The sequence below is a fragment of the Hyperolius riggenbachi genome, chromosome 3 (assembly GCF_040937935.1).
Source record: "Hyperolius riggenbachi isolate aHypRig1 chromosome 3, aHypRig1.pri, whole genome shotgun sequence".
Taxonomy (NCBI): Eukaryota; Metazoa; Chordata; class Amphibia; order Anura; family Hyperoliidae; genus Hyperolius; species Hyperolius riggenbachi.
This window is the reverse complement of record NC_090648.1, coordinates 424,242,199-424,268,676: the sequence shown is the minus strand read 5'-3', so window position 1 is coordinate 424,268,676 and position 26,478 is coordinate 424,242,199. Positions and strand designations below refer to the sequence as shown.

Here is a 26,478-nt window from a genome sequence, read left to right as displayed (position 1 = left end):
ACGTGGGCCGGAGCGGACTGCGCAGGTGGTAGTAGTTCTGAGCCTGCGCACTCGCTCCGGCCCACGTGGTGGTGATTGACAGCGCCGATCGCGCAGGCGCAGTACAAAGCGACCTCCAGGTCGCTCTGACGTCATCGCCGGGGACCGGGTCGGAGCTCCGGCAAACGGCTGAGAGCAGAGATGCGGCGAGGGAGGTCCTGGGAGCTTGGGGCGTTCATTTTATTAAAACTGCCCGGATAACTCCTTTAAACCTACTTATTTTTTTTTATTTTTTTTTAGCTTTTTAAAACAGAAAATAAAACTGGGGGGGTTCTAAAAAAAAAAAATACATTTTTCAGGAGTAGGATGGATGAAATTGTTTATCTTCACAGTTTATTTTCAACTTGGATTTTCCATAATGTTCATGTATGAGTTAAAATGTTTGTATTTAGTTTAAATTGCTGTTGGCACTTTGCGATAGATAAGTGACTTTTCGCCACCACTGTCCTAATCTAATGTCCCACCATTGCTAAGTTCATGTAAACTTGTCTCCACCCGTGACCACACCCACATTTTGGTATATGACCACACACATTTTTTGCGCAACGTAGCCCCTGAACTTACAGAAATGACACTGCAGTGTACTAATGCTGCCATACTAGAGTAAAGGCAGCCATACATCTAGCGATGATGAGCAGATTTCACTAAGAGACAAATCTCTCTCTTATCCAATCTGATTAAAGAGAGATCTGTCAGGTGCCCATACACCTCAGACCGATTCACCATTGATTTTAACATGACATCTCTTGGGAATCAGAGGAGTCCCCTGCTTCTGCTGCATCCGCCGCAACCCCCTAGTGTATAAATGTGCCCCCAGTGTGTATTTATACATAACCTGTCCCGTGTTGCCCACCGTGCTGTGTCCATACGTCTTCTGCTCCTCCATTTGCGCTTCACACACCGCTGACATTTAGCACACGTGACATCACACATGCGCCACACACTATATGCTGGTGGCATGTGAGCCACAAATGGAACAGAAGAAGCTGAAGTTGGATGGGCACCGTGTGGTAAATGACACAGGACAGGTAATGTATAAATGCACAGATGGGGGCACATTTATACATTTGGGGGAACAGCACCAGGGGTTTTGTCGCATCCATCACTCGCACCACTTTACAAAGTACATAGTCGTGTCACTAACTGTCCTCTGATGAGCTCACTTTCTAATCTCTGCCATAGTCATAATATAATCTCCTACCATATTATTATTATGTATTTATAAATCACTGACATCTTCTGCAGCAAATTACAGAGTACATAGCCATGTCACCGACTGTCCCCAGAGGAGCTCACAATCTAATCCTACCATACTCCTAGTCTAATACCCTACAATATTACTATTATGTATTTATATAGCACTGACATCTTCTGCAGCACTGTAGAGAGTACATAGTCATGTCACTGACTGTCCTCAGAGGAGCTCACAATTTAATCCCTGCCATAGTCATAGTCTAATGTCCTAACATATTATTAATATGTATCTATATAGCACTGACATCTTCTGCAGCACATTACAGACTACATAGTCATGTCACTGACTGTCCTCAGAGGAGCTCACTATCTAATCCCTGACAAAGTCATAGTGTAATGTCCTAACATATTATTATTATGTATTTATATAGCACTGACATCTTCTGCAGCACTGTACAGAGTACATAGTCGTGTCACTGACTGTCCTCAGAGGAGCTCACAATCTAATCCCTGCCATAGTCATATACTAATATTTTCACTATAGGATTGTTTGGGGGAAATTCAGTTGACTTGTATGTTTTTGTACCAGTATGTTTTGAAGATGTAGGAGAATATCAAGTATCTGAATGAAATCTGGGGGCACTTATACCTGGCTTCCTATATTGGGAGACCTATACCTGGAGTGATACTGGGGGGCCCCTATACCTGTACCTGGCTACCTAACCATGGGGCACCTATACCTGGCTACCTAAAACTCATTGCAAAAAAAGACTTCAAGTGATCTCCAGTACTGTGATGATTACTGTATGCGTGCCAAATGCAGTCCTGTGGAGCAGCTCACTATATACACCAGCCTGTAAAGAGGAACAATAACTGAGATGTGGCCGATGAAGAGGGGGGTGCACTTGGGCAGCTCAGCCTCTGTTGGTGATAGACCTTGTCCCGGCCCTGCGTCCCATTGACCGTGCGCCCCCGCTGTCCCCGCCGCTTTCGCCGCTTGATCTCCGCCGCAATATGCTGCCCTGCCGCCTCTATGACGGCAGAGTACTGTGAGCCGGACAGGAGCCATTTTCATTGGCTCCTGGCCCTGTTATTCATGTAAGCCGTTCCCATTGGCTTACATGGAGTGACAGGGTCAGGAGCCAATGAAAGCGGCTCCTGACTGGCGCACAGCGCTCTGCCGTCATAGCGACGGCAGAGAGAGCAGCCTGCGGCAGGGACAGAGCGTCGTGACCGTCGGGAGCGGCGGATTTTAGCGGCGATTCGTCGGGAAGCGGCGGTTTACTGGACCAGCACCCTCTGGTCTTTAAGGGGTCAGAAGGTGCTGATCCCGATGTGGTTAAGATGTGACTCAGAACCCGAACTGAAAATAAAAAAGTCAGAATAACCATACACAGGTCATACTTACCTCCTGTGTAGTCTACTATTCAATCTCTTTCTCCTCTCCTGCATCCCATTTATCTACTGTGATCAATGGAATTCTCCGTCCTTCATTTTAAAAATGGCCATTACCCCATAACAGCTTCCTGGTCAGCACACTGTCAAACTGTAATATCACCCACTTGAGCAATAGGGAAACATGGGCATTACCTTGCACATTCAGTTGTAACTGACAGCTGCTGATATATAACTGACAGCAACTGGCATATTTCAGTCCTGACAAAATCTTGTCAGTACTGGAAGGGATCACTGTAAGAAGAAAATGGTGAGCTTCTGAGAGGAACTGATGGCGAGGTTAGTATGTAATATTCATTTGCAGCTACGTCGTGATTATTTTAAATATTTTTACTCGCTTTAGGATTCCTTTAAGGCAAAAGAGCTGAACAAAGTGTAGCATTTAAAGAGGGATAAAAATGGCCGCCCTACGGTTGACTTTCACTTCAATTTTCCTTTAAAGTGGACTTGAACTCAGAACTTCCTCTCTGCTCTAAAAGACTAATAAATATAATAACAGTATAATAACCTTTAAAGAAAAACATTTCTTTGTTACAGCTGATACAAAACCTGCAATAAATCTGCACTTTGTCTACTTCCTGCTTTCATGGAAGCAGATATATTGTTAACATCCCATGTTTACAAATGAGATCTCTGCCATGGCAGTCAGCTGACACAGCTGAGGGATAAAATTATAACTTGTGATTAGACACAGATAAGGGGGGATTAGACAGGTTAAACTCTAAACACATACAGGGTGCATTTCTCTGTTTTCCTTCTGTCCTGTGAAAGAGTTCAGGTCCACTTTAGTCCAATACCAACCTTCTAATCTTCCTTCCCAGACCTCACCAACCTAATGGCTTCTGCTAACAGAACTGATTCTTGAAGTTGATAGGCCTCATCTGTCAGCTTAGTGCCAGATAAACTTGGCAGAGCACTAGAGAATTGCAGAGAAAGTCACGGTGCCCGCACAGAAATATCTTGTTAAAGTTCAGCCATGACTGCAATAAATCTGTGTCAACATCCAGCAATTATAATTATGAATCTGTGATAAGAGGTGAGGTTAACCGCTCATTACATTGATGGGTTTGTAATCTCAGAATTTATCCTCTTGCTCTTAGTTGCTATATATGCGGTGCTCGCCTTCAAGGTAGTGAAACTTTTCTTATGTTGAGAAGGGAAATCTAGTCCAGGCTAGTTCTATTCCTTGCTATTCAGGCAAATTTTATTGTGGACTCTACTGTGCTCGTGAAAATGCGCTACATATAAAAATCAAAGAGGGGAGAAAACCAGGACCAAACAGGGCAACCCCCCAAGTGAACCTGAGATGAAGCAAAATAAAAGTTTTATACATTCCCCCTTTGGCTTGATTGGTCCCTCGCCGTCTTCTTCTGCAGCCTGGATCCTCTTCTATGGCTCCGGGTAATTCAGCCTGTCGGAGCATAGTGCGCATGCGAGCCCAGTCACAATCCCGTCGCTGGGAGCATCCTGCATCTGTGCAGTGCTACTGTGCAGGCGCAGTATTCTCCCGGCCACAGTACCACAACAGGGGAGCACGCTAAACGGGACTGCGCCTGCGCCGACTGGAGGAATTACTGGAAGCCATAGCGGAGGATTCAGGCTGCGGAGGAGGATGGAGAGGGACCGATCAGGCCAAAGGGGGTATTTATTAACCTCCTGGGTGATAATCCCGGGCTGAGCTCGGGGTATGTCGCGCAGGAGGATTTCTCAGGCCCTGGTGGGACGATTTCCATAATTTTTTTTTTTTGTTACACGCAGCTAGCATTTTGCTAGCTGCGTGTAACTTCCGATCGCCGCCGGTCGCCGCCGATCCACTGCCGATCCGCCACTACCCGCTGTGCCGCGCAGCCCCCCCCCGACCCCTTGCGCAGCCTGGCCAATCAGTGCCAGGCAGCGCTAAGGGGTGGATCGGGACTCCCTCTGACATCACGACGTCGGTGACGTCATCGCGAGCGTCGCCATGGCGATGGGGAAGCCTAGCAGGAGATCCCGTTCTGAACGGAATCTCCTGCTTGCGCGGATCGCCTAAGGCGATCGGAGGGGGTGGGGGGATGCAGCTGCACAGCGGCTACCATGTAGCTAGCGCTAGGCTAGCTACATGGTTTAAAAAAAAAAAAAAATTTTAAAGTGCTGCGCCCCCTCCTGGGTGATGTAATTGTATCGCCCAGAGGGTTAGACATTTATTTGCTTCGTCTCAGGTACCTTTTAAAGGAAACCTGCAACTTTAAGGGAAGGAAAAATCAAACACCCAGCTTGGTAGAGGGAAGCCTCTGGATACTCTAGACCCCCACTGCTGCACAGGACCTTTTGAAAGACCCGCTCCCGTTTGTGAACAGGTGCAGCCGTACCACGCAGGCACATGATGGTTCACACCTGCGCAGTAGCACAGAACTGCTCATGTTTGTCGGGAAAAGCCAAAAAAGCCGAGCATGAGTGGCTCCGTGCTACTGCCCAGGTGCGAGCTGTCCTACGCCTGCACAGTGCGCCTGCCCTATGTCGACAAGCCCGAGACTCAGGGGGTCCCAGCGGGAGGGGGAAATTTCTGAATTATCAAGAGACTTCCCTCTACTGAGGTACAGTGCCGTCCATAATTATTCATACTCCTGACAAATGTTTACTTAAAGTTACTTTTATTCAACCAGCAAGTAATTTTTTGATGGGAAATGACATAGGTGTCTCCCAAAAGTTAATAAGACAATGTACAAGAGGCATTATTGTGTGGAAAAAAAACATTTCACAGCTTTTTTACATTTGAGCAAAAAGTGTCCAGTCCAAAATGATTCATACCCTTTTCAATAATCAATAAAAAAGCCTTTATTAGCTATTACAGCAATCAAACGCTTCCTATAATTGCAGACCAGCTTTGTGCATGTCTCCACAGGTATTTTTGCCCATTCATCTTTAGCAATGAGCTCCAAATCTTTCAGGTGGGAGGGTCTTCTTGCAATCACCCTGTCTTATTTTACAAAATGCACACGTCATGCACTGCATTTTTATAGAGAGTACATTTAAGGGCCGGTTTCCACTAGTGTAAAGGATGGGAGGCGATCGCAGCATCGCCTCGCATCCCCCCGCAGGTACTTATGGTTGCTATCCGTACAACCAGATGCTGCATCATGCAACTTCCTCTATGGGGACTTCGATGCATGCTGCGTAAAACTGCAGCATGCTATCCATAATTTCCCCCCCGTTGCATCGCGCCGGATTGTGTAGGTAAATTTGCGTCAATAGAAACTACTCCATTGACGTGAATCGGTTGCAGTTTCCTTGCGTTGCGATGCAGAGCGGTTTCCGCATATCAATGCGTCTAGTGGAAACGGGCCTTAAAGGAGGACATGGTGCAGGAGCGAATATCTAAAATAAACAGTATATATAATCATATGCATGAATTATGTAAAACAGAGAGAAGTACTGTAGAGTACTTCCTAGCTAGACGATTGATAATGTCCACCTTTTATTGTGTATAAATTGCAAACAGTGACATAATAGCATAAGACACTTAAAATTAAATTTGCCATCATACATTTCAGAATCCATTATAAAACTGTAATAAACCTGCTCTATCAATGATAAAGAGCACTAATGCTTGTTGTCACGCTGTATAGTCCGAGATTATATAATGCCATTCAAATGAGCTTAATATGTTGATCCCGTGAACTTGCGCTGTAAAGATAATTGCACGTTTACAGGCTCTTAACATACATACAAACACTTCCAAGCTCTTTAAAGTTATGCAAGCTGCAGATATCACATTAGCCTGTGACATAAGGAGAAAAATGACATTGTAAACAAATCGCAAACAAACGTAAACCTTGCACACACTCTAGATCGTTATTGGCCAAGGTGGCTGATTGGGGCTGCCAAGATCTAGCATGTGTACAGCAGCCCTTTATCCCCCACAATGCATTGTGTGAAGATTCAGAATGTCGACTTGTCTAGGCTGAGCACAGGCGGACTCTATTATTATCATATTTACCATGCCCACTCTGTGCTGCTCTGTTGTTTGTCATGCCATCGGCCCTTCTCTCCCCACCATAACCGCAGCTTAGAATGCCTTTGTGCAGAACTTGGCCCCAAACTTCTGCCCGAGTCCCGATTCCTGCAGTATGGCTTCCAAAGCATCCCTTTAAATACTAACACATCTAAATTATGGAGGTTCTGGAGCTGCTTACACATAATCAGTGCCTAAACTATATCTAACTAGCCCCAAGACCTATAAGATGCATGTGTCAGTAGTTAAAGGGATGAGTTGGCAACATTGTCGTGTGTGTGTGTGTGTGTGTGTGTGTGTGTGCGTGCGTGCGTGCGTGCGTGCGTGCGTGCGTGTCAAAAAATATTATGTTGCTATGATCTTCAGCATGACCAAATAAAGGACTTCATTGTTTACCTATAACCTATCTTTATTAAAGGACAATTGGAGTGAGAGGGATATGGAGGCTGCCAAATGCATTTCCTTTTAAGCAATACTAGTTCACTGGCTGTCCTGCTGATCATCTGCTGCTAATCCTTTTAGCCATAGACCCTGAACAAGCATGCAGCAGATCAGGTGTGTCTGACATTATTGTCAGATCTGGCAAGATTAGCTGCATGCTTGTTTCTGGTGTGATTCACTCACTACTGCAGCCAAATAGACCGGCAGGGATGCCAGGCAACTGGTATTGTTTAAAAGGAAATAAATATGGCAGCCTCCATATTCCTCTAGCTTCAGTAGTCCTTTAACCTCCCTGGCGGTAATGCCGCGCTATGCCGCGCAGGGGGATTTCTCAGGCCCTTCTGGGCCGATTTTGATAATTTTTTTGCAGCACGCAGCTAGCACTTTGCTAGCTGCGTGTGCCCTCTGATCGCTGCCGCTCTGTGCTGATTACGCGGCGCTCACCGCACCGTGAGGCCCCCCCAGACCCCGTGCACTACCTGGCCAATCAGTGCCAGGCAGCGCTGAGGGGTAGATCGGAACTCCCAATGACGTCACGACGTCGATGACGTCATGCCGCCCGTCGCCATGGCGACGGGGGAAGCCCTCCAGGAGATCCCGTTCTTTGAACGGGATCTCCTGATCTCCGATCGGCGATCGGAGGGGCTGGGGGGATGCCGCTGAGCAGCGGCTATCATGTAGCGAGACTTTGTCTCGCTACATGAAAATTTTTTTTAAAAAAAAAAAGACTTTGCTGCCCCCTGGCGGATTTTTAATAAACCGCCAGGAGGGTTAAGGCTTATACTCGAATCCACTTACCACTGTAAGTATGCAGTTTATAAGCTTGATATCTCTCCATTTGGTATTAAAGATTTTCATGTGACACTTTCCATGGTGGTGAATGTGTTTGACTCTGAGCAAGGCAGAAATAAAATGAGTAAGATTCCTCTCTCTGCCAGACCAGTCCTACCACTGCAGCTATAGGAGCTAGTATTAAGCAGAGGCAAACCCCACGAATGTAATGATTTCTCCAACTCTTCTACCTGTACTAACGCACAGTAGCCATGAGTAGCAGTACCCTGCCTGGAAGGTGACCAAGCAACACGACCAATTCTGGTGGGCATGGAACCGTTTCAGTCATTCCCTGGCCTAGTGGGCACCCAGAAATCAGAGCAAGCCGTTATGCACCTTTCCCAGCTAATGTGGAATGAGGTCTCCTGAGATCAGCAGCTTCTCACTTTCTACAGATACATAGATTTTTTTTTATTCGTTTATTATAGTTTTAATTGCAGCATGAAACATACAGAACTGAGCTATTGTGTTTCCCTCTGTGTTTTGGGAGGTTAACTGGACAGGCAATAAGAGGCTATACCATACTCTTTAAATAATTTCAGTAAATCATGCAATAATTCTTGTTAGGGAATTCCAGAACTGATTTTATCATGTTTAATATTTCTGTCTGTTACTTATACAATTAAAGTTGTCTATTTTGCTGCTTTTATTGTTTCCTGAGATCCCTTAGCACATTGGCTGAAACTTTGTAAAAGTTACAAGTCTAAAAAGTCAAGAAGAACACAAACCGATATGCAATTCTCTTTTTCGCCTCAGTTTTCTCCTAGGAGATACTTTTTCAACTATTTTTAAAAACAACTCTTCAGCACTTTGCAATTGAAAAAGTATCAAAAAATAGATGAAAAAGTATTTTCAAAATTATTTTGAGTATTTTCTCACTTTCTGGTGGTTTAAAAAGGCATTTTATTGATAAGGTGTGAAAATATCACCTAGGACAAAACACAGGAGAAAAAGCTAATTGCATATGGGGCACTGTGTACTGGAATATTTAATCTGTGGGGTTTGTCTCCAGCATCCATTATTTGGTCTGATGTTTTGATTGCAGTCTGGCTTTTTTTTTTTCGTGTTGATTGCAAGCTTTTCTCTGTGTTGATCGCAGTCTGGCTCTTTTTTTGTCACTTGCTTTCTTCTTCTATGTTGACAGATGAGCATCTGTATTAAGGTCCGCTCTTTCCAAGCTCTTCTGCTTAGCTAAATTAAATCAGCGAGCACACCACTCTCTCAGTAGACTCGGCCGGGCTTTGTAGCAGGTTGATGCAGAACTTATTTGAATTTCCCACCATGGCTGACTTGTAGCAAGTTACAAATAATAAAATGTTCCAACAGCCTTTATTTATTCAAACAGACATCAAACAAATGACAACACTCATAGGCTGCAACTGAATTGTAGACCAACAGAGGCATGCAGAGCCCCACATGGGGTAAATACATGCCTTGAATGCAAAACAGATGCAGATCATGTATTAGTCCTAATCTATAATTTGAATGCAAATTGATGCACATGGATGCAGCTAGCCATAGGTATACTTACATGAGTTTTGTACAGCAGGAGACATCGGCAGTGCTTCCAAACAGAGGCTGTCCCCGAATTGACTACCTGCAATAGATGTGCAGAGCTCCACAATGTGGACTAAAATACACAACTTGCATTCAAAACAGGTAAAGCAAAGGAGGACGTTAGCTTCAGTATAAATAATATGTGCACAAATTATTCCCTACTAGACTTCCTCATGGCGATGACGGGTCCTCTCGGGGAAGACCTACCGCTAGTCTAACGATAAAAACATGATTTTTTCCTAGTGCTGCTAATCATAAAATGGTATACACATTTCTTCAAACAGACATCAAACAAATGACAGCACTCATAGGCTGCAACTGAATTGTAGACCAACAGAGACATGCAGAGCCCCACAGAGGCTAAATACATGCCTTGAATGCAAATCAGATGCAAATCATGTACTACTCCTAATCTATTATTTGAATGCAAATTGATGCACATGGATGCAGATAGCCATAGGTATACTTACATGAGTTTTGTACAGCAGGAGACATTGGCAGCGCTTCCAAACAGAGGCTGCACCCGAATTGACTACCTGCAATAGATGTGCAGAGCTCCACAATGTGGGGTAAAATACACAACTTACATTCAAAACAGGTACAGCTGGCACAGAGGCGCTATTCGTGACCTTGAGATTATACTGTGTACTCCTATCTGTTTATTGCCTGAGGAAGCGGGAACATACCCGTGAAACGCGTTGCACTGTTTGTTTTGGAGTATATTAATAAACCTGTTGTCATAAAACTGACAGTATCTTGTCTGCTTCGGGAAGGCGAGTCTACCACCACCTCCTGAGGGATTTTAAGCCTTTTAGAACCTTTTATCCTGCTGGCGCCTCTGTACACTCTTACATTATCAATATCCACCTCTGGTGGAGGGGTGTTGCCCCTTATTTCCTTATCTACAGAGAGCGGCTTTTAATCCTGAGTGAGGACAGGTCTAATCTCCTCACCTGCCTATACAGTGGTTACCTAGGAGGTAACCCACGTTTGTGAGTATATACATTATATACTTTTCATTTCCAACCCATTGTTTTGCATACTACACTATATTGGGCTCTCGGTATTTCTTTTGTCTTTAAAGCAAGAAATAGGGTTAAACAATGCAATATAAAATTCACAGGAATGACCCAGCAACAACTCAGAGAGCTGTTCGCTATGTCGGGCGGAGTCTGAAATGGGAGGCAGACTTTTATGTCAACATCAGCCAGTGGATGCAAGCATGCAATTTCCCACACAGCTGAATGGTAATTACTCAATCCTGAGCCAGCTTGATTACAAGCTGCTAGCTGAAGGACTCTCATAACAAATACATGCAATATTATGCAACAACATGCATGTAGGAAATCCAGGGCTATCTGGCTGTAGTTAATAGCAATAGGAGGAGTCATGACAGCATCCTGAGCTGCTCTGAACTGCAGTGATTGCAAATGACAATGAGACTTATTGTGAATGCGCAACAGAATGCAAGCAGATAAGTCAGAACTGCCCGGTTGCAGTTCCACTGCAACTGACAGAGCATGCTACAGGAGAGATCCTGACAGATGAATTGTACTGACTTTCTAATTAGCAAAACAATTAACTAACATCATGTTTCTTAATTTAGTAAAGTAGTGATTTTTTTATTAACCTTTTCGGGACCATGTGCATTAGATTCTACGCCGCACTTGTGGCTGTTCTAGCCTGATGCGGCGTAGAATCTACGCCGGCCCGCAATTTCTGCTCCTGACGCGATCGTGCGCACCCAGTGGGGGAGATTAAGCTGTCATATGACAGCCGACATCTCCCCCGAGTGATCAGCAGCCATCGCGTATGGCTGCTGATCACGTGATCACTACGATCGCCGTCGGATCGCAGTGATCAGTTTGACAGCTGCGGCGGCAGGGGGGAAAAGAAGAGGATCCACTCACCTCCCTGCCGTTCCCGTGACGATCGGCACCCCCCTCCGCTCTGGCCGGCATCTTCGCTCTGTCTGACGTCAGCGCCGGGTCCCGGCTTGATGACGTCATCAAGCCGTGACCCGGAACTGATCGTCAGACAGAACGGAGATGCCGGCCGGAGAAGAGGGTCCCGTGCGGCTCATCGCTGGAGCCTGGAAGGTAAGTGAAGGCTGCTGGCAGAAGGGGGGGCCCAGGCCACCATGGGGGGACACAAATCCAGGCAGCCACAGACGGGATCCGGTCGCCTGACCCCCCCAAACGCGCGCACCCCCTTCCCGCGCAAAATGCCTGGTTCTTAAGGGGGGGGTAGGTGGCCGGTCCCGAGAGGGTTAAGTTAACGAAATAGACCTGTTTAAAGTGTATCACTACATATCTACTAAAGTTATACCATGCCTAAATGATGCACTTATCCTTAAAGCACACCTGAACTCAGAGGAATATGGAGGCTGCCATATTTATTTCCTTTTAAACAATACCAGTTGCCTGGCACCCTGCTGATCCTCTGCCTCTAATTATTTTATCCTTAAGGCTCATACACACATCAGACTATAGTCTTTGATAAAAGGAAAGATCACAGACCAATCTTACCACCTTCCATGTAGTATGAGAGCCATACTCTACACAGTCTTTTCTATGGAGCTGAACTCCACATCAGAAAAAAATCTTTGCAAGATGCTGCACACACAGATGCTGTACAGACACAAAAGATCAGTATCTGCAAAAGATCTGTTCCTGCCAAAAATCCATTCCTGCAAATTGCAATGATAGTCTATGAGATCTGCAGATCATCATACACACATGATTTAACTGACATTCATCTGCAGATCAAGCAATCATCCACAGATCTGAAAATCCATCCTGGTGGATCTGATCTGCAGATGAATGTCAGTTAAATCATGTGTGTATGATGATCTGCAGATCTCATAGACTATCATTGCAATTTGCAGGAATGGATTTTTGGCAGGAACAGATCTTTTGCAGATACTGATCTTTTGTGTCTGTACAGCATCTGTGTGTGCAGCATCTTGCAAAGATTTTTTTTCTGATGTGGAGTTCAGCTCCATAGAAAAGACTGTGTAGAGTATAGCTCTCATACTACATGAAGGTTGGTAAGATTGGTCTATGATCTTTCATTTTCCAAAGACTATAGTCTGATGTGTGTATGCACCTTTAGACCCCGAATAATCATACAGATCAGATGTTTTTGACTGTCAGGTTTGTGATCCAGATATTGCAATCAAAGAGATCAGTGGGTAGTCAGGCAACTGGTAGTGTTGGTTTAAAAGAAAATAAATATGGCAGCCTCCATATCCCTCTCAGTTTGGCTGTCCTTTAAATCATACTGTGAGGACTACATTCATAAACCTGCTGTAAGGAAAAATATGTTGAGAGTTTAGCTGTATAAACTGGGATGTTGGAGAGGCCCGTATTAATTTGGAAAGCCTTCTTGATAAAGGTAGAGTAGATAATCTAAAGGTGCAAAATCTACAGATATAGTAACTAATCCCCTTTCCCCTAGGCTGTCTTTAAAATCTAAAAATATGCCACATTTGACATCTGATAAGTATATTTCAATGGTCTTAGAACTTTCAGAAAGAGATATGCAGGTTATAGTACATCAGGATAAAAGTGATAATCTTACAATGCAAGAAAGAAAAAGAACAAGAGAAAAACAATCTTTAGCTGGTTATAAAACCAACTGATAGGGAGAAAATGTCCTAGTAGTAAAAATATGTTGGCACACTCAAGAAATTAAATCTTCAATTTAGTTATCCTGAGACATGCATCGTGTTATCTCCAAACCACCCCTTTATCCTCCCTGTTATTAGTTAATGGGATGCAAATATTTTATGCAAATATTTATGCTAATTGTATGCAAAACAGGCCAATCAAATGTTTCTGCATTTTACATCTTATTTGCCATCCCTATTAAATAAAAGAGTCAAGACCGAATTCTGAAACATGGTCACAACTCATCATCTTTGGGGTAAATGGTTCACTGGGCAAGGTGGGAAGTTTTATAGATGTTAAAGTGTACCTGAACTGAAGTGAAAAACTGCCCCTAGGGCAGGGCACTTTCTAGGCTAAATTGCACCCAGGGCGAAGGTGTAAAAATTGCATGGAGCCAGGTATAGGTGCCCGCAGTATAGGTTAGCCAGGTCTAGTTGCACCCAGTATAGGTAGCCAGCTATAGGTCCCCCCAGTATAGGTAGCCAGGCATAGGTGCCCCCAGTATAGGTAGCCAGGTAGGTGCCTCCAGTATAGGAAGCCAGTATAGTTGCCCCTAGTATAGGTTAAATATATAGGTCCCCCCAGTAAAGGTTAGCTAGGTAGATGCCTCCAATATAGGTAGCCAGTATAGTTGCTCCCAGTATAGGTTAGCTAGGTAGGTGCCTCCAATATAGGTAGCCAGTATAGTTGCCACCAGTGTAGGTTAGATAAATAGGTGCCGCCAATATAGTATAGTCCTGTTAATCAGGAAGTAGAGAGTGTATATGTGGCTATGCAAGGGAGACCAGCAGCAAGCGAGCGGTGATCGGAACGGCAGGAAGGTGAGTTGCTCAATACAAGAGGATTTCCTGCGCTTACTCTGCAGTGGAGTGGGGAGCACAAAGGGCCGCCCCAGGGAGGGGAAGGGAGGGAGAAGTCGGGCCGTCCTCCCCTTGGCTGAGTTGTAGTGAGGCTGTGGCTCTCCCCTCCATCACGGCACACCCCCTCCTCAAAGCACTCAGGGCGGTTCCATGCTTGGCACGCCCGTAGGGCTGCCTAGGGGATACTTACCTTAAAAAGGGGAAGCCTCTTAAGCCTCTGGATCCTAAATAGGCTTCCTCCATCCATGTTAGCAGAGGGGGTACAGTGCTGGTAGCCCTGAAAGTCCACTTGGACCTGGTTTCCGACAAAAATAACAATAAAGTGCGCAGGTGCACTAGCTGCTTTCTGCTTGGGGTTCTGCAAAAATGGCCTGATCCAGGCTGCTCTACTATGCAGGCATGAGCCATCTGCGCCTATGCAATAAAGTGAGCCCAATGAGGCTTGGCTATTTCCACCAGAGCCCAAGTAGAAAGCTGCCACTGTATAGTTCTTGTTGATGATTGTTTGGGGCTGCCAGCAGGCTGGCTGAGCAGGACGGGGAAGCCTCATTAGATCTCAGAGGCTTCCCCCTCCCGAGGTATCAGGTTTTTAAAATGATTTTAAGTTACAGGTGTACTTTAAATTGAAGAAGCCATGAACACGTGATTTGGCAGTAAGGGAGCAGGAGATCCAGCCCACCAGGAGATCCAGGGCGGGCGAGGTGGGTGGCTGCCCTGGACGCAGTGCAGGAGGGGGGGAGCAGCGAGCACACCGAGACACAGAAGAAGTGGGCAGGGAGGAAGGCCATACTCCTCCCACCCTCCCTCTGCTCAGGCCTCCCTTCTGTGCTTGCCCCCACCCATATGTAGGTGGGGATTACAGTAGACACTTACCTCCTCCAGGCTCTGGGCTCTGGGAGCTAGATGGCCACGTTCTGCCTGTTTTCTCTGTCTGCAGTGCCCCTCACTCTATTTCCTGATTCCACAGCATGACCGTTGTTGCAGACAGAGAAGACAGGCAGGACATGGACGTCTAGTGCATGGAGCCTAGAGGAGGTGAGTGTCCACGGTAATCACCACCCACTGCACTGAAACTCTGCATATGGTAGGGAGCATAAAAGGGGGGGGGATGTCGGAGGGGAGGGAGACAGGACAGAAGTTGTGCTTCTCTTCCAGTGCCACTAAACACTGGTGATTATCTGGCTGTCTTTACTTGGGGTACATCTTAGGAGCTACGTGTGCCTTCCTATTCTAAGGGTATATCTGGCTACCTATATTTGGGGGGACATATGGACACCAATACTGGGCAGGGGGGAGAGGGGGCTACATGTAGCTAGCTACCTATACTAGAGAGACACCTGGCTATCTATACGGGGGGGGGGGGGGGCTACATACCGCTACCTATAATAAGGGGAAATTAACTACCTTTAGTGGGTGGTGACTATAGCTACCTATAAGTAGGAGGGCAGATCCAATTGTATATCTCATCAATTTATTTTCATCCCAGGTTCACTTTCGGCTCAACTATAATTCAGCAGGACCATTCAGCCTGGCAACAGAAATGAGTGCACTTTCACACTGTTACATCAGGGTTTATTGCTGTCCTATTTTGGATGCTGAAATGTATGTAGGCAGTTATGACTTGTACATTTAATATTAAATGTCATGTGCGGTTATGCTGCTAGCTTTTATAGCGTACAATAAATGGTGTAATTTAACAATTGACTAACTTGGCAGCGCTCTGGCCTTTCAATTTATTATATAAATAAGGCATATTGCAGAAACCCTTCAAGGCTAGTACACAGCGGGGCTGCTGAAACAGATTGTGGAAGAATGGTACCTGACAGCTGGAACAGTCTATGATGGGGGGGATGGGGGAGGGTTGAAGTGAATGCTGTAATGCCATTTGTCTGGAGTTACCATTCCCACTTTTAACTACACCCCTCCCGGGCTCTTGGAAGTATCTAGGCATGTGGTAGGGTCAAGTTATTAAAGCCATGATAATGGTAGAGCCTACTTCCCCCTTTTTTACCACTGCTTTACTTACACAACACCCATTGTCCCCCACTTATCCTATTAAATAAATACGCGGACTACTTGGCTTTGGAATAATTTAAGGCCATAGCAGCCCAACTTTTATTAAGCCAAATTAACAATAAACCAAAACACATAATAGAAAGAACAATAAATCACCATATCAAAAATTCCACAGAGAGCTGGGGTACAGGGGTCCGGAGGTACCGACTGAAATACCAAAACACCCGCGTGACATGCAGCCTTGTAACCGGCCCCCAGCCGCGAGCCCCGGCTCGGGGACAGCTGCATGCCCCAAAGTCATCTTTTCCATGTCGTGCTCTTAAGCAAACCGGATTTGCCCCGCGGCAAATCCGCTTCCCAGCGTAACCAACCTCCTGAGCCCCCTTTTACCCCTCCACCACGAAAGGGCATGAACCCTTATGTCCTTGAGGCCCCCAACCTCAAAGCTCTCTGTATCCCATCCTCAATCCCGAGAGCCCATAGATCCGTACCAATTTCGTTGAGGTGCACCCCATCCCTTCGGAGAAACAAGCCAGTATCCTCCTCCAACTCCACATGCCTGATGGCCAAACCCCCATTTCTTACAAAAAATCTTTCCACCTCCTTATTTAACTTAATCCTAGCCTTATTCACTTTCTTAACTGAATTTGCCAACCTCCAATACTCCCGAGCCACGACATCAGACCACACCAAGATCGCTCCTGGAAATAAAGAACTGATCCTCAGGAAATCAAACTTCATTTCTTTGATGATAACCCGAGTAGACCTGGAGGCTAGGTAATTGCCCCCAACATGAAGTACCAGAATGTCCGGGGCCCTGTCCAATCTCACCAACCTATGCAGTTCCGGTAGCAGGCCAGGCCACACCATTCCTGGGAAACCCAACCAGCGGATACAAACCTGATCCCGGGGGAATCCCAACTGGCGACCTTCGGGCCTAACATCAGCCCTTCTGGCGCTCCTGCTCCCATAGGAGTGCCCGACGATCCACACATTAATCGGAGAACCTGCAACAAGAAAAACGAACTGACAGCAACAACTCCTGCAATCAACCCCACCCTGCCTAAACTAAGTGAGGTCTAATGTATGATTTATAACGCAGGGACTCCCAGCGACCAATGCGCTTGATAACCCCCTCGCCTAAGCCCCAACGAGATGCCTCAGGGGCAGCCCCAATTCTAAAAGAGTGGGAGGCAAACTCGGAATGCAGAAGACCCAAGGAACGCAAACACTTGCGAAATAACGCCACAAACTGGAATCTAGACAGGGGGGTGCCATCCTGGTGTACCAACAATACCGGAGCCTGGGAAGGCCGACCTGCCTGGAACCCAGCCACATTCGCGTGCGGGCATAATGGCCCGCCTACCGGAAAAAGAGTGATGGACCTGCCCGCCTGGTCGGTCTTAGAACGTGGCAGATGAATGATCAAGGAATCGCCGCGTACCATGAAATGCTTTGCGAGGATGCCTTCCACTCCTGACTTACTGTGGCTCACCAGTTCACTAATCCTAAATGCTCCGAAAAAAGCAAGGACAAATGCTGTTCTAAGTAAACCCACTTCATAAGTGGATGAGCATATCCCTGGGAGGACTCCTACCAACCTACCCAGCAAATCAAACGTAACCGGTCGCCTGGCCTCCCTACGCACTGCCCCTACTCGATAACCCTTTAACGCCTGTCGAACCCTGAAATCCTTTGTAACATCAGTAAACCCCCTGATCTTGAACCAAAAAGCCAATGCCGATAATTTCTTCGCTACAACTGAAGCCGCAATCCCTTCCACAAAATGATTCCCCAAAAAATACAATAACAAGCACAATCTGTCCTCATCAGAATCGCAACCCCCCACCTGAGCCATCAAAGCGTCCCACGTGTTCCATATTACCGTGTACGCTGCTGATGACGACGCCGATAACGATCTCCCAATCATGCAGGAAACGGCCCGAAGGGAATCTTCCACGCCGTGGATGGGCAAGGAACCCCACGCTCTTCCGCTGTGGGAGCCGCAGCCCGGAACCTGTCCCACTGGAAATGAGAAAGGGCATCAGCAATCACATTGTCGACCCCCGGTATATGAACAGCAAACAAGTAAGTATTCAGCCGCAGACATTCCAACACCAGCTGCCGCAACAAGCGTATAGCCGGAAGAGAAGACGCCGAGCAACTATTGATTGCCAACACCTCGCACATATTGTCGAAATGAATTCTCACCCGTTTGTTTGCCAGCTGCTGACCCCATACTTGAAGCGCCACTACTATGGGGAACAATTCCAACAAAACCAGGTTGGAGGTGAAACCTGCCTCAATCCAAGAAGCGACCCACGGGACCGCACACCACTGCCCCGCCAGGAACGCCCCGAAACCCTGAGAGCCCGACGCGTCGGTGAACAAATCCAACTCCAGGTTACTCACCGTTTCCTGCATCCAAAAGGCCCTGCAGTTGAATTCTGCCAGAAATGTAAAGCCACACTTGTAAATCGGCCCGCAGCTCCGTAGTCATGCGAATGCGGTGATGCGGAGCTGACACTCCTACTGTTGCCAAGGATAACCGCCCGCAGAATATACGCCCCATGGGCATAATCCTGCAGGCGAAGTTCAGCTTTCCCACCAACTATTGCACCTCCCTCAACGTCACCTTCTTGCTCCTGAAAGCAGCCAAAATGGACTCCCTGAGGTCATACACCTTGTCTTGTGGCAAACTGCATTCCATAGCTACCGTATCAATGGTAATGCCCAAGAACTTCAATGCTGTAACCGGCCCCTCAGTCTTTTCCTCCTCCAATGGAACCCCGAAACGCTCACAAACATGCCGCATAGTGGCCAAAGGGTAGGCACAATCGGGGGAATCCGCCGCCCCCATGAACAAAAAATCATCCAAATAATGGATGACTGATTGAACACCCAACATATCCTTCACCACCCATTCCAAAAAACTACTGAACCGCTCAAAATATGCGCAGGAAATGGAGCACCCCATGGGAAGACATCTATCCACGAAATACTCACCTTGCCAAAAACATCCCAACAGCCTAAAACTAGACGGGTGCACCGGGAGCAACCTGAAAGCGTACTCGATGTCGGTCTTCGCTAAACGTGCACCCCGACCCAATGCCTAACCCAACTCAGAGCCTCATCAAACGACGTGTAAACGACCGACACGTCATCGCTGGACAAACCATCATTGACCGATGAGCCACGAGGAAAGGACAAATGGTGAATTAAACGGAAGGATCCCGGATCCTTCTTTGGCACTACCCCTAACGGTGATACCACTAAGTCCTCCAAGGGACAGGTTTGGAAAGGGCCCGCTAACTCTCCCGCAACAACCTCTTTTTCTAACTTTTTATCAACAACATCCGGGCGGTCATTTGCAGACTTCAAATTCCGAAAAGGGGGTACTGAACGCAACGAACAACTGCTAGGAATCACAAAACCTTCCTCAAAACTCAACCTCAAAAACTCTGCCACCTCCAGCCTAGGATACCGCCTTAGAAACCCCGCCATCTCTGCCACCCTCACCGGCGTCGTCCCTTTTGTACCCAGAATCTGAGGACTTATTCTTTCTCTGCTTGTAACACTTTGTCGCTGCATGTGAGCCTCCGCAGTAGGAGCACTCATGCTTAAAGTGAACCTCAGGAAAAAAAATGAGTTTTACTCACCTGGGGCTTCTACCAGCCCCCTGCAGCAGTCCTGTGCCCTCGCAGCCACTCACTAATCCTCTGGTCCCCCTTTGCCAGCTAGTTTCGTTTTTGCCGACAGGCCCGTCAGGACTGGCCACGCGTAGCTTTTTCCGCATTCCCGACTGTAATTAGCGCTATTGCGGGCCGCATGCGTACAAAAATACGCGTTGCCGCATATCTATGTGTGCGTAATGCGGTAACGCGTATTTTCATATGCGTTGCGGCCCGCAATAGCGCTAATGCGTGGTATTAACCTAATCCTCCGCTCTTCCTCTTTTCTTTTCATCTGGCTTCCCCTTGTCCAAATTAAACTTCTCCAGGGGCAGCAACGAGAATATCTTGATATACTCCCCTCTCCAAATACGCTCCTTCACCTCCTGTTTCAAGTGAGAACCCAGGAGGCCATTAAAGCAAACATACAGTTCTGCATGCGCCGCATCCGCTAAACGCACTTGACCCGCCCCATTGGAACTTGCCGCTTCACCCGCAACACCCTGCGTCTGCACCGCGACCTCAGCCTGGACCCCGACTGCTCCTAACCCCACAGGGGGCGCTACCTGGACCACCCCTTGCGCTAACGGCACCAAACTAGGGGGAGCCACCGCGGCTGGGGGCACGGGGGGAACCACAGTCCCCACACCCGGAATTACCAATCCTGAGACCGAATGGGCCCAAACCCCCACCGGCGCCACCTGCGACCCTGCGGGAAGGGACCCCACGGGACCCCCCGATACTATTGACCCACCCAGCACCCCTTGGGCCTGCCCCCCTTGCAGTTGTTCACCTAACCTAGGTACATTACCTACACCCCCTTTACCACCCCCACACATACCCCACAGCAAAGAGGCTAAAGCTTTTACAGCAGCTAAATTGGCCTCACCTGGCTGCTCTGGATGCAAGTCCCCACCAGCCGTCACTCCGGATCCTCCCGCTGCGTCCACGACATCCTCATCCTCAGACTCCTCCACCGGCGTAGAGCTGCCCCTGGCCGCCTGGCCACTAGGTTGGCGATGACGCTGCTGGGCCTGCTGTCCCCTCTTCTCCTGGCCTCTTTTGCCTTGTGCCGACTTGGAGGATCCTCCCGACTTGCCCCCGCTGCTGGAAGTCTTGCCCCCTCCATGGACCGAACGGGCCACCGCCGTTTTGGAAATAGCGGCGCCCGCAGTGTGGGTGTCTTTCTGCAGGGCCCTCTTAGTCTGGCGCACCGCGTGGGGACTAATGGCCGCATCTCTCGGAGGCGAAGCCGCCCGTCTGCTGGAGGAATTGGCACCGGATGTCCCCTCTCCTGGAGAGTCTTGCCGGCGTGTGGGATTCTTCCTGCCCGACCCGCGCGACCCGGCAGATGATCGCTTAGCGGGGGGGTGGCGGAGGGTCCCAGCCGCAGTCCTCGCAGAAGTGCCCACCTCCATGGCTGCCAATTGTAGCTGGCCCTCGACGCAGCTTCTGCCCGGATTTTGGCCACCAGCTGCTCCAGAGTCTCCATTACTAGCTTCTTCTCCTGTGCTCACTAGCAGACTGCCCCGCCCCCTTCCTTTGCCGCCTTACCCAGCAAAACCCCTGCTTCCCCTCCGCCCAGCCTAAACCACACCCACTAACTTTACCCCATACTTACCAGGGGAAAACGGCTACCCCATCATGCTGGGCCCTGCGCATTCGCCAGCTCCAGCTCCAGGCCCTTACTAAAGATTTGGTGCACATGATACAGGCAATAACCACAGCTCTGCAGTATACAGTGTACAGGCTGCAATTAATGGATTATTCTTTGTAAGCCGCAGGCAGCCAGAGGATTCTCAGATTTTTGCATGGGAGCAAAATCAGCAATGGGTTTTAATTCCATCATTGATTGGAGGAAAGGTTGGGTTATTCTGGCATATGTATGCTGAAACTATGCTTATTCTTTAAGTCACCTTAAGGTTGAGTCATAAAAGAACGGTAAACCTAATGTGTGCAGACTGTGCACGTTAAATTTACCGTGATTTATGCAGTAGCGAGTTACCGTTGTTACACAAATTGCATAATTGACTTTAAAAATGCAACACTTGCATTACTTGTATTATAGGCAACTTAAGTACAGCATGTTATATGCTTTATATAGCAAGTTACGTAGTTTGGGTAGCTTGCTGTAAATTAAAGCAAACCTGTGACATTATTAAACACAAAAGTCACATACTTACCTCGGTAGAGCGAAGCCTCAGGCTTCCCACATCCTCCTCGAGACCACCACTGGATGCTGAAACTCTCTGGGTTCTAGAAGTACATGCAGTGCTCTCATGCGTAACTGTGGGAGCTTGGATTGCGCAGCTGTAGGATGCTTCACACCTGCACAGTGGTACAGAGATGCTCAGGCACAGCTTTTTCCTGGCGAGGCTACTGCGCAGGCATAGGCCGCACTGCACAATGCCACCGCTCATCATGGACGGGAGTGCGACCATGCACAGTCTTGAAGAGGCCCGTGTCAAAGAGATTCAGTGGGAGGAGTTTATCCCAGCGATAGATCAGTAGACGCAAGCGTGACGGGCAACCCTTTGGATTATCCAGAGGCTTACATCTACTGACATAAGTATCTAAATGAGGCACTACAGGCATGCTTTACTGTGCCATTTTTTGTGAATCAATCCCCTTCTAACATAACATGAAGGTCAGGACTCTTAATGCCTCCAAGAGGCAAGAAAACATACATAAACATAAGAAACAACTGTGCCTCAATGATTAACAATGTGATTTTAATTTAAAGAAAAACTTTAAAAAAAAGTGTTAGAGACTTACCTAAGTATAGGGAAGCCTCTGGATAGTCAAAACACTTCCCAATCCATCCACGAGCCCATCATTGCTGCTCATGGTCCCTCTGAACATATCTGACATGTTCCCATGGCCACACTGCCCACACAGCGCATGCACGAGTTTGGCCACGCCAAAGCAGTAGCACAAGCTCGTACCTGGAGAGGAGCGAGGACGTAAACAAGAAGACGGTCCTGGGCAGCAGCAGTGGGGTCAAGGAGGATTGTCTAGAGGCTTCCCTCTACTTAAGTATCTAACTTGTTTCAAAGGAAATAAATATGCCAGCATCTACGTATATCCCTCCCACTTCAGGTGTCCTTTAAATGAAAGTTTTCTTTATGAGTGGGGATTAGAAATCTTCATTCCAAACAGAAATGTCTCTTTTGGAAGAAAAATGGTTTTGTACTTTTTACTATTATTCCTACCATAAGGAATGACAGAATACTTTCTCTGTATTCAAATCCTAGATCTGGTTTCAGAATCGGCGAGCCAAGTGGAGAAAGTGTGAGAAGCTGGGGAACTTTGGAGGTCTGCAAAACCTGACAGCGGTAGACATGGTTCCCGCGCCCAGGGCGGACGTCCCAGTAAGTTATTGTGGAGAATATTGCTCATACAACTGGTCATAGAACTCTAATTGCTCTGTAATAACTAAGGCAAGGCACAAAATAAACAAACAAACAGGCAGGTACTTTTTGTTTATGATTTCACATGCAGTAAATTCCATGTCTCTCGACTATCACGTTTACAACTTGGGAGGTAACCGTCATTTAAAACTCAAGAGGAAGTCATGAAAGAAAGAATAAGTTTATTTAAAGTGAACTTGAAGTAAACCAATGCAACAATACCTGTTTACAGATCGAAAACATATTATAAGATATAATCAGCAGACCTAAAGGGCCATTTTCTACAAGCAGACAAAACTGTGCTCATTCTCCCATTAACCTTAAACAGGCTAGATCAGAGATGTTGAGCTCCAGTCCTCAAGGGTCGAGGTCCTCACACATTATTTGACGAGAATGAATCAGGAAAGGTTTGGTTCACCAAGAAGAGCACATTTCTCAAACCATCCTCAACACTGGCATGGATATGGCCCTCAATGACTGGAGTTAGACACCAGTGGACTAGATTTTGGAAAGTGCTATCCAATCCAAAAGTACATATTCAAATTAATCCTTTACACTCTAAACTCATATTCTCAAACAACTGTCTTCACAGACATCTATAAAAGCACTATTAGTTTTATTTCATATCTCAATAGAATAAGAACATGCCAGTGACAAGACCACTGATGATAGGAAGTGAGATAAGTCTCCCCTATGTCCAATATGGAACCTATGGGTAGAACATACAAACTCTGTGCAGCCTGGGATTTAAACTGGGGAGTGGGACCGCATGCCCCCCTTTCCCTTTCTCTCCAGAACTATAATAAAAAGCTTTGGCAGGGATTTCACTTTAATACACTGCAGCAGGTTTGTAAGGTTAACAAGGTCCTTCAACTCAGAGTATTAGTCTTAGCCCTTTACTGCTATAAATTAATGCATTTTTCTTCAACAGGACTATGGGCTGCACATTAGCAAGACAACAGTCACTGAATTAACCCCAACCTACTACTTGCCTTTTCACAATCACCAAACCTCAGTTCTGAATCCCTGCCAGATGAGTTTGCCTTCTCACAGGTTCTTGGCACTTCAGATGTTATCTCCTCCCTCTTATAGTCCATTACCTCAAAGACTCATCTACCACAGCAGCCTGGCCACCCCAACATAATCTAGAGACAATGTTGGCATCACACAAGTTGTCAACGAGCTGATGTATAGGCATCTCGTTGCGGTTACGGTTGGAGGAGAAATCTGCGTTGCTCTATCGTGCAGCAGATGGGACCTGCTCATTGCTTGTGGAGGAAATATATCTGTAACTAACAGCGAGCGTTTAATTGCTCGCCCCTAGAGGACCACAAGCCCCGCTCTGACACAGAAAGCCATTCGTCTGATGGTTTAAAACATTTTTTTCCAAGAACTGAACAGTGCTGAAAGTGGGAACACAGACAATTAAAGTACCTTATAATTTATTTAAGGGGAAGCAAGCGATACATTGAGGAGAGCGTGAGCAGATGTTCCTAGAGTCCATTTAACTCAGAAACTTGGGACCACTTTAGAAAAGAATTTGAGCAAACAGCAGCACCGAGGATTGATGTGGTCAGAACACGGAGGATGGAGCAGAGGAAGCAGAGATGGATAAAGTATGGGCTGACGGGCTTGGGAAAAAAAACAACTTTCCAGAGTGAAATTGTCAGGATGGACAGGAGACAAACTCTTCACTATCCCATCTGCTACTGGGCCTAAGACTTTAAGTTTGTGTTTATTTCTTGTTTTTGTTTAAGTTTGTCTCATTATTGTAAAAAAAAAATAAAAAATAAAAAATACAGTACTAAGTGAGATTTCATCCCAAGCCTCAAACAACAGTTTCAATTTAGTACATAGTAAAATCTGAATTGTAACAATAGGGTATAATCTGTTTTGTTTTAATTAAATTAATATTTTTAATATTAAAAGGGTAACAGTTGAGAGAAATGCACCCGGCGTGGTTTTAGTGAGAAGAGCCTGCGTAATTCCCCCCTCATCTTCAAGTAATCACAACTGTAATTTGATCTTTCAGCTGTCTTAGCACTGAAATTTGGCAGACACAGCTAATATGATAGCAGGAAGAAGACACACTGCAGATGTAATGCAGGTGTTCTATAAGCTGTAACAAATAAATGTTTTTCTTTTAAAGGTTATTATACTGTTGCTTATATTTTAGAGCAGAGAGGGAGTTCTAAGTTCAGTTCCGCTTTAAGCTAGTACTGGAAGAAGCCATCTTGCATAATAATGTCATTTCCAGTTCAGTTTGTATGCATGTAAGCATTACATTTCCCTCAGTTAGCTTGCACGCAAACGCTTTCTGCTATAAATCAAGTATTCTCTCCAGCACTGTGATAATCAAAGAACAGTGAGCTTGAGAGCTCAGTGTGGCTCAGTGCAGCACAGCCCAGAGAAAATGACATAAATATAAATCTACTAACCCCTTCAAGTATTAAAACAAAACAAAAAAGACAAGGTGTTGTTCTAAGAACCATAATGATGTGGCTGATTTATTGGAAGAAAATAGGGGGGGGGGGGGGGGGGGAGGGGTGTTAGTGTTAAGTCCACTATAAAGTAAACTTGTAGTTGTAGCTACCTAAAAAAAAGGATAAGATACCCACCTAAGAAGCAGGAGAGCTCTGTAACCCATAAAGCCACCCCGCTCCTTTCTCCGTGTACTCGCTCCACCACTGCCTCCCTGGTGAAATTTTCGGCTCTCCTCTTCTGAAGTACTACAGTCCTTGAGTACTTCTACAGATAAGCAGATGCAGGTGCGTCCGTCCAAAGCCTTCTGAGGAGTCCCGAAGGTGCAAATTTGGAATGGGAGAAAGCGGTGGAATGTGGAGACTTTGAGATCTAGAGCCTTCCCTTTTCTTTGATGAGTATCAAAGTCCTAATTTTTAGGTCACTTCAGGTTTGCTATAAATACTAAACATGTGCATGACTGCTGAAGGTGTGTGTGTGTGTGTGTAGGGGGGGGGGGGGGTAGCATAAACAGCAGGAGTCCATTTACAAGAAGAATTTTATTTTATTATCAAATAGGAGTGAGAGATCCTGAGGAAACGAAAGGTCTTTTCATTTTTTTCCGTAATAGCGAGTCCTCTTCACTAATAGGGCGGCAGCTTCACAATGATGCCAAGGTCTTTTAATTAAATGAAACCTTTGCTGTTTTGTACCGTTAGACAATCTCTGGGATGGGAGGCGAGAAAAGTGGCTTTTATAAATAGCCCCTCTCCCGCAGAGAGCAGCCCCGAACCGCCTTCAAATGTTTCTTCTCCTAATTAACAAGATTACATCTAAAATCGGGCGTATTACCTGGTTTTATAAATGTCAGATCGAGCAATG

The 26,478-nt window shown here is 46.4% G+C and overlaps 1 protein-coding gene across 8 annotated transcripts in view; it reads left to right on the top strand.

The window, feature by feature from the left end:
* Positions 1-24,955, top strand: part of LOC137564137 (intestine-specific homeobox-like) — a 974,377-nt gene extending 949,422 nt beyond the window's left edge. For all 8 annotated transcript variants that reach the window (XM_068277567.1, XM_068277566.1, XM_068277568.1 and 5 more), the window contains 2 exons: positions 22,981-23,097; positions 24,068-24,955. In XM_068277567.1, the coding sequence (XP_068133668.1) occupies positions 22,981-23,097; positions 24,068-24,280 (330 nt within the window). In that variant the 3' untranslated portion in view covers positions 24,281-24,955. The remainder of the gene's footprint in view (positions 1-22,980; positions 23,098-24,067) is intronic.
* The last annotated feature ends 1,523 nt before the right edge of the window (positions 24,956-26,478 follow it).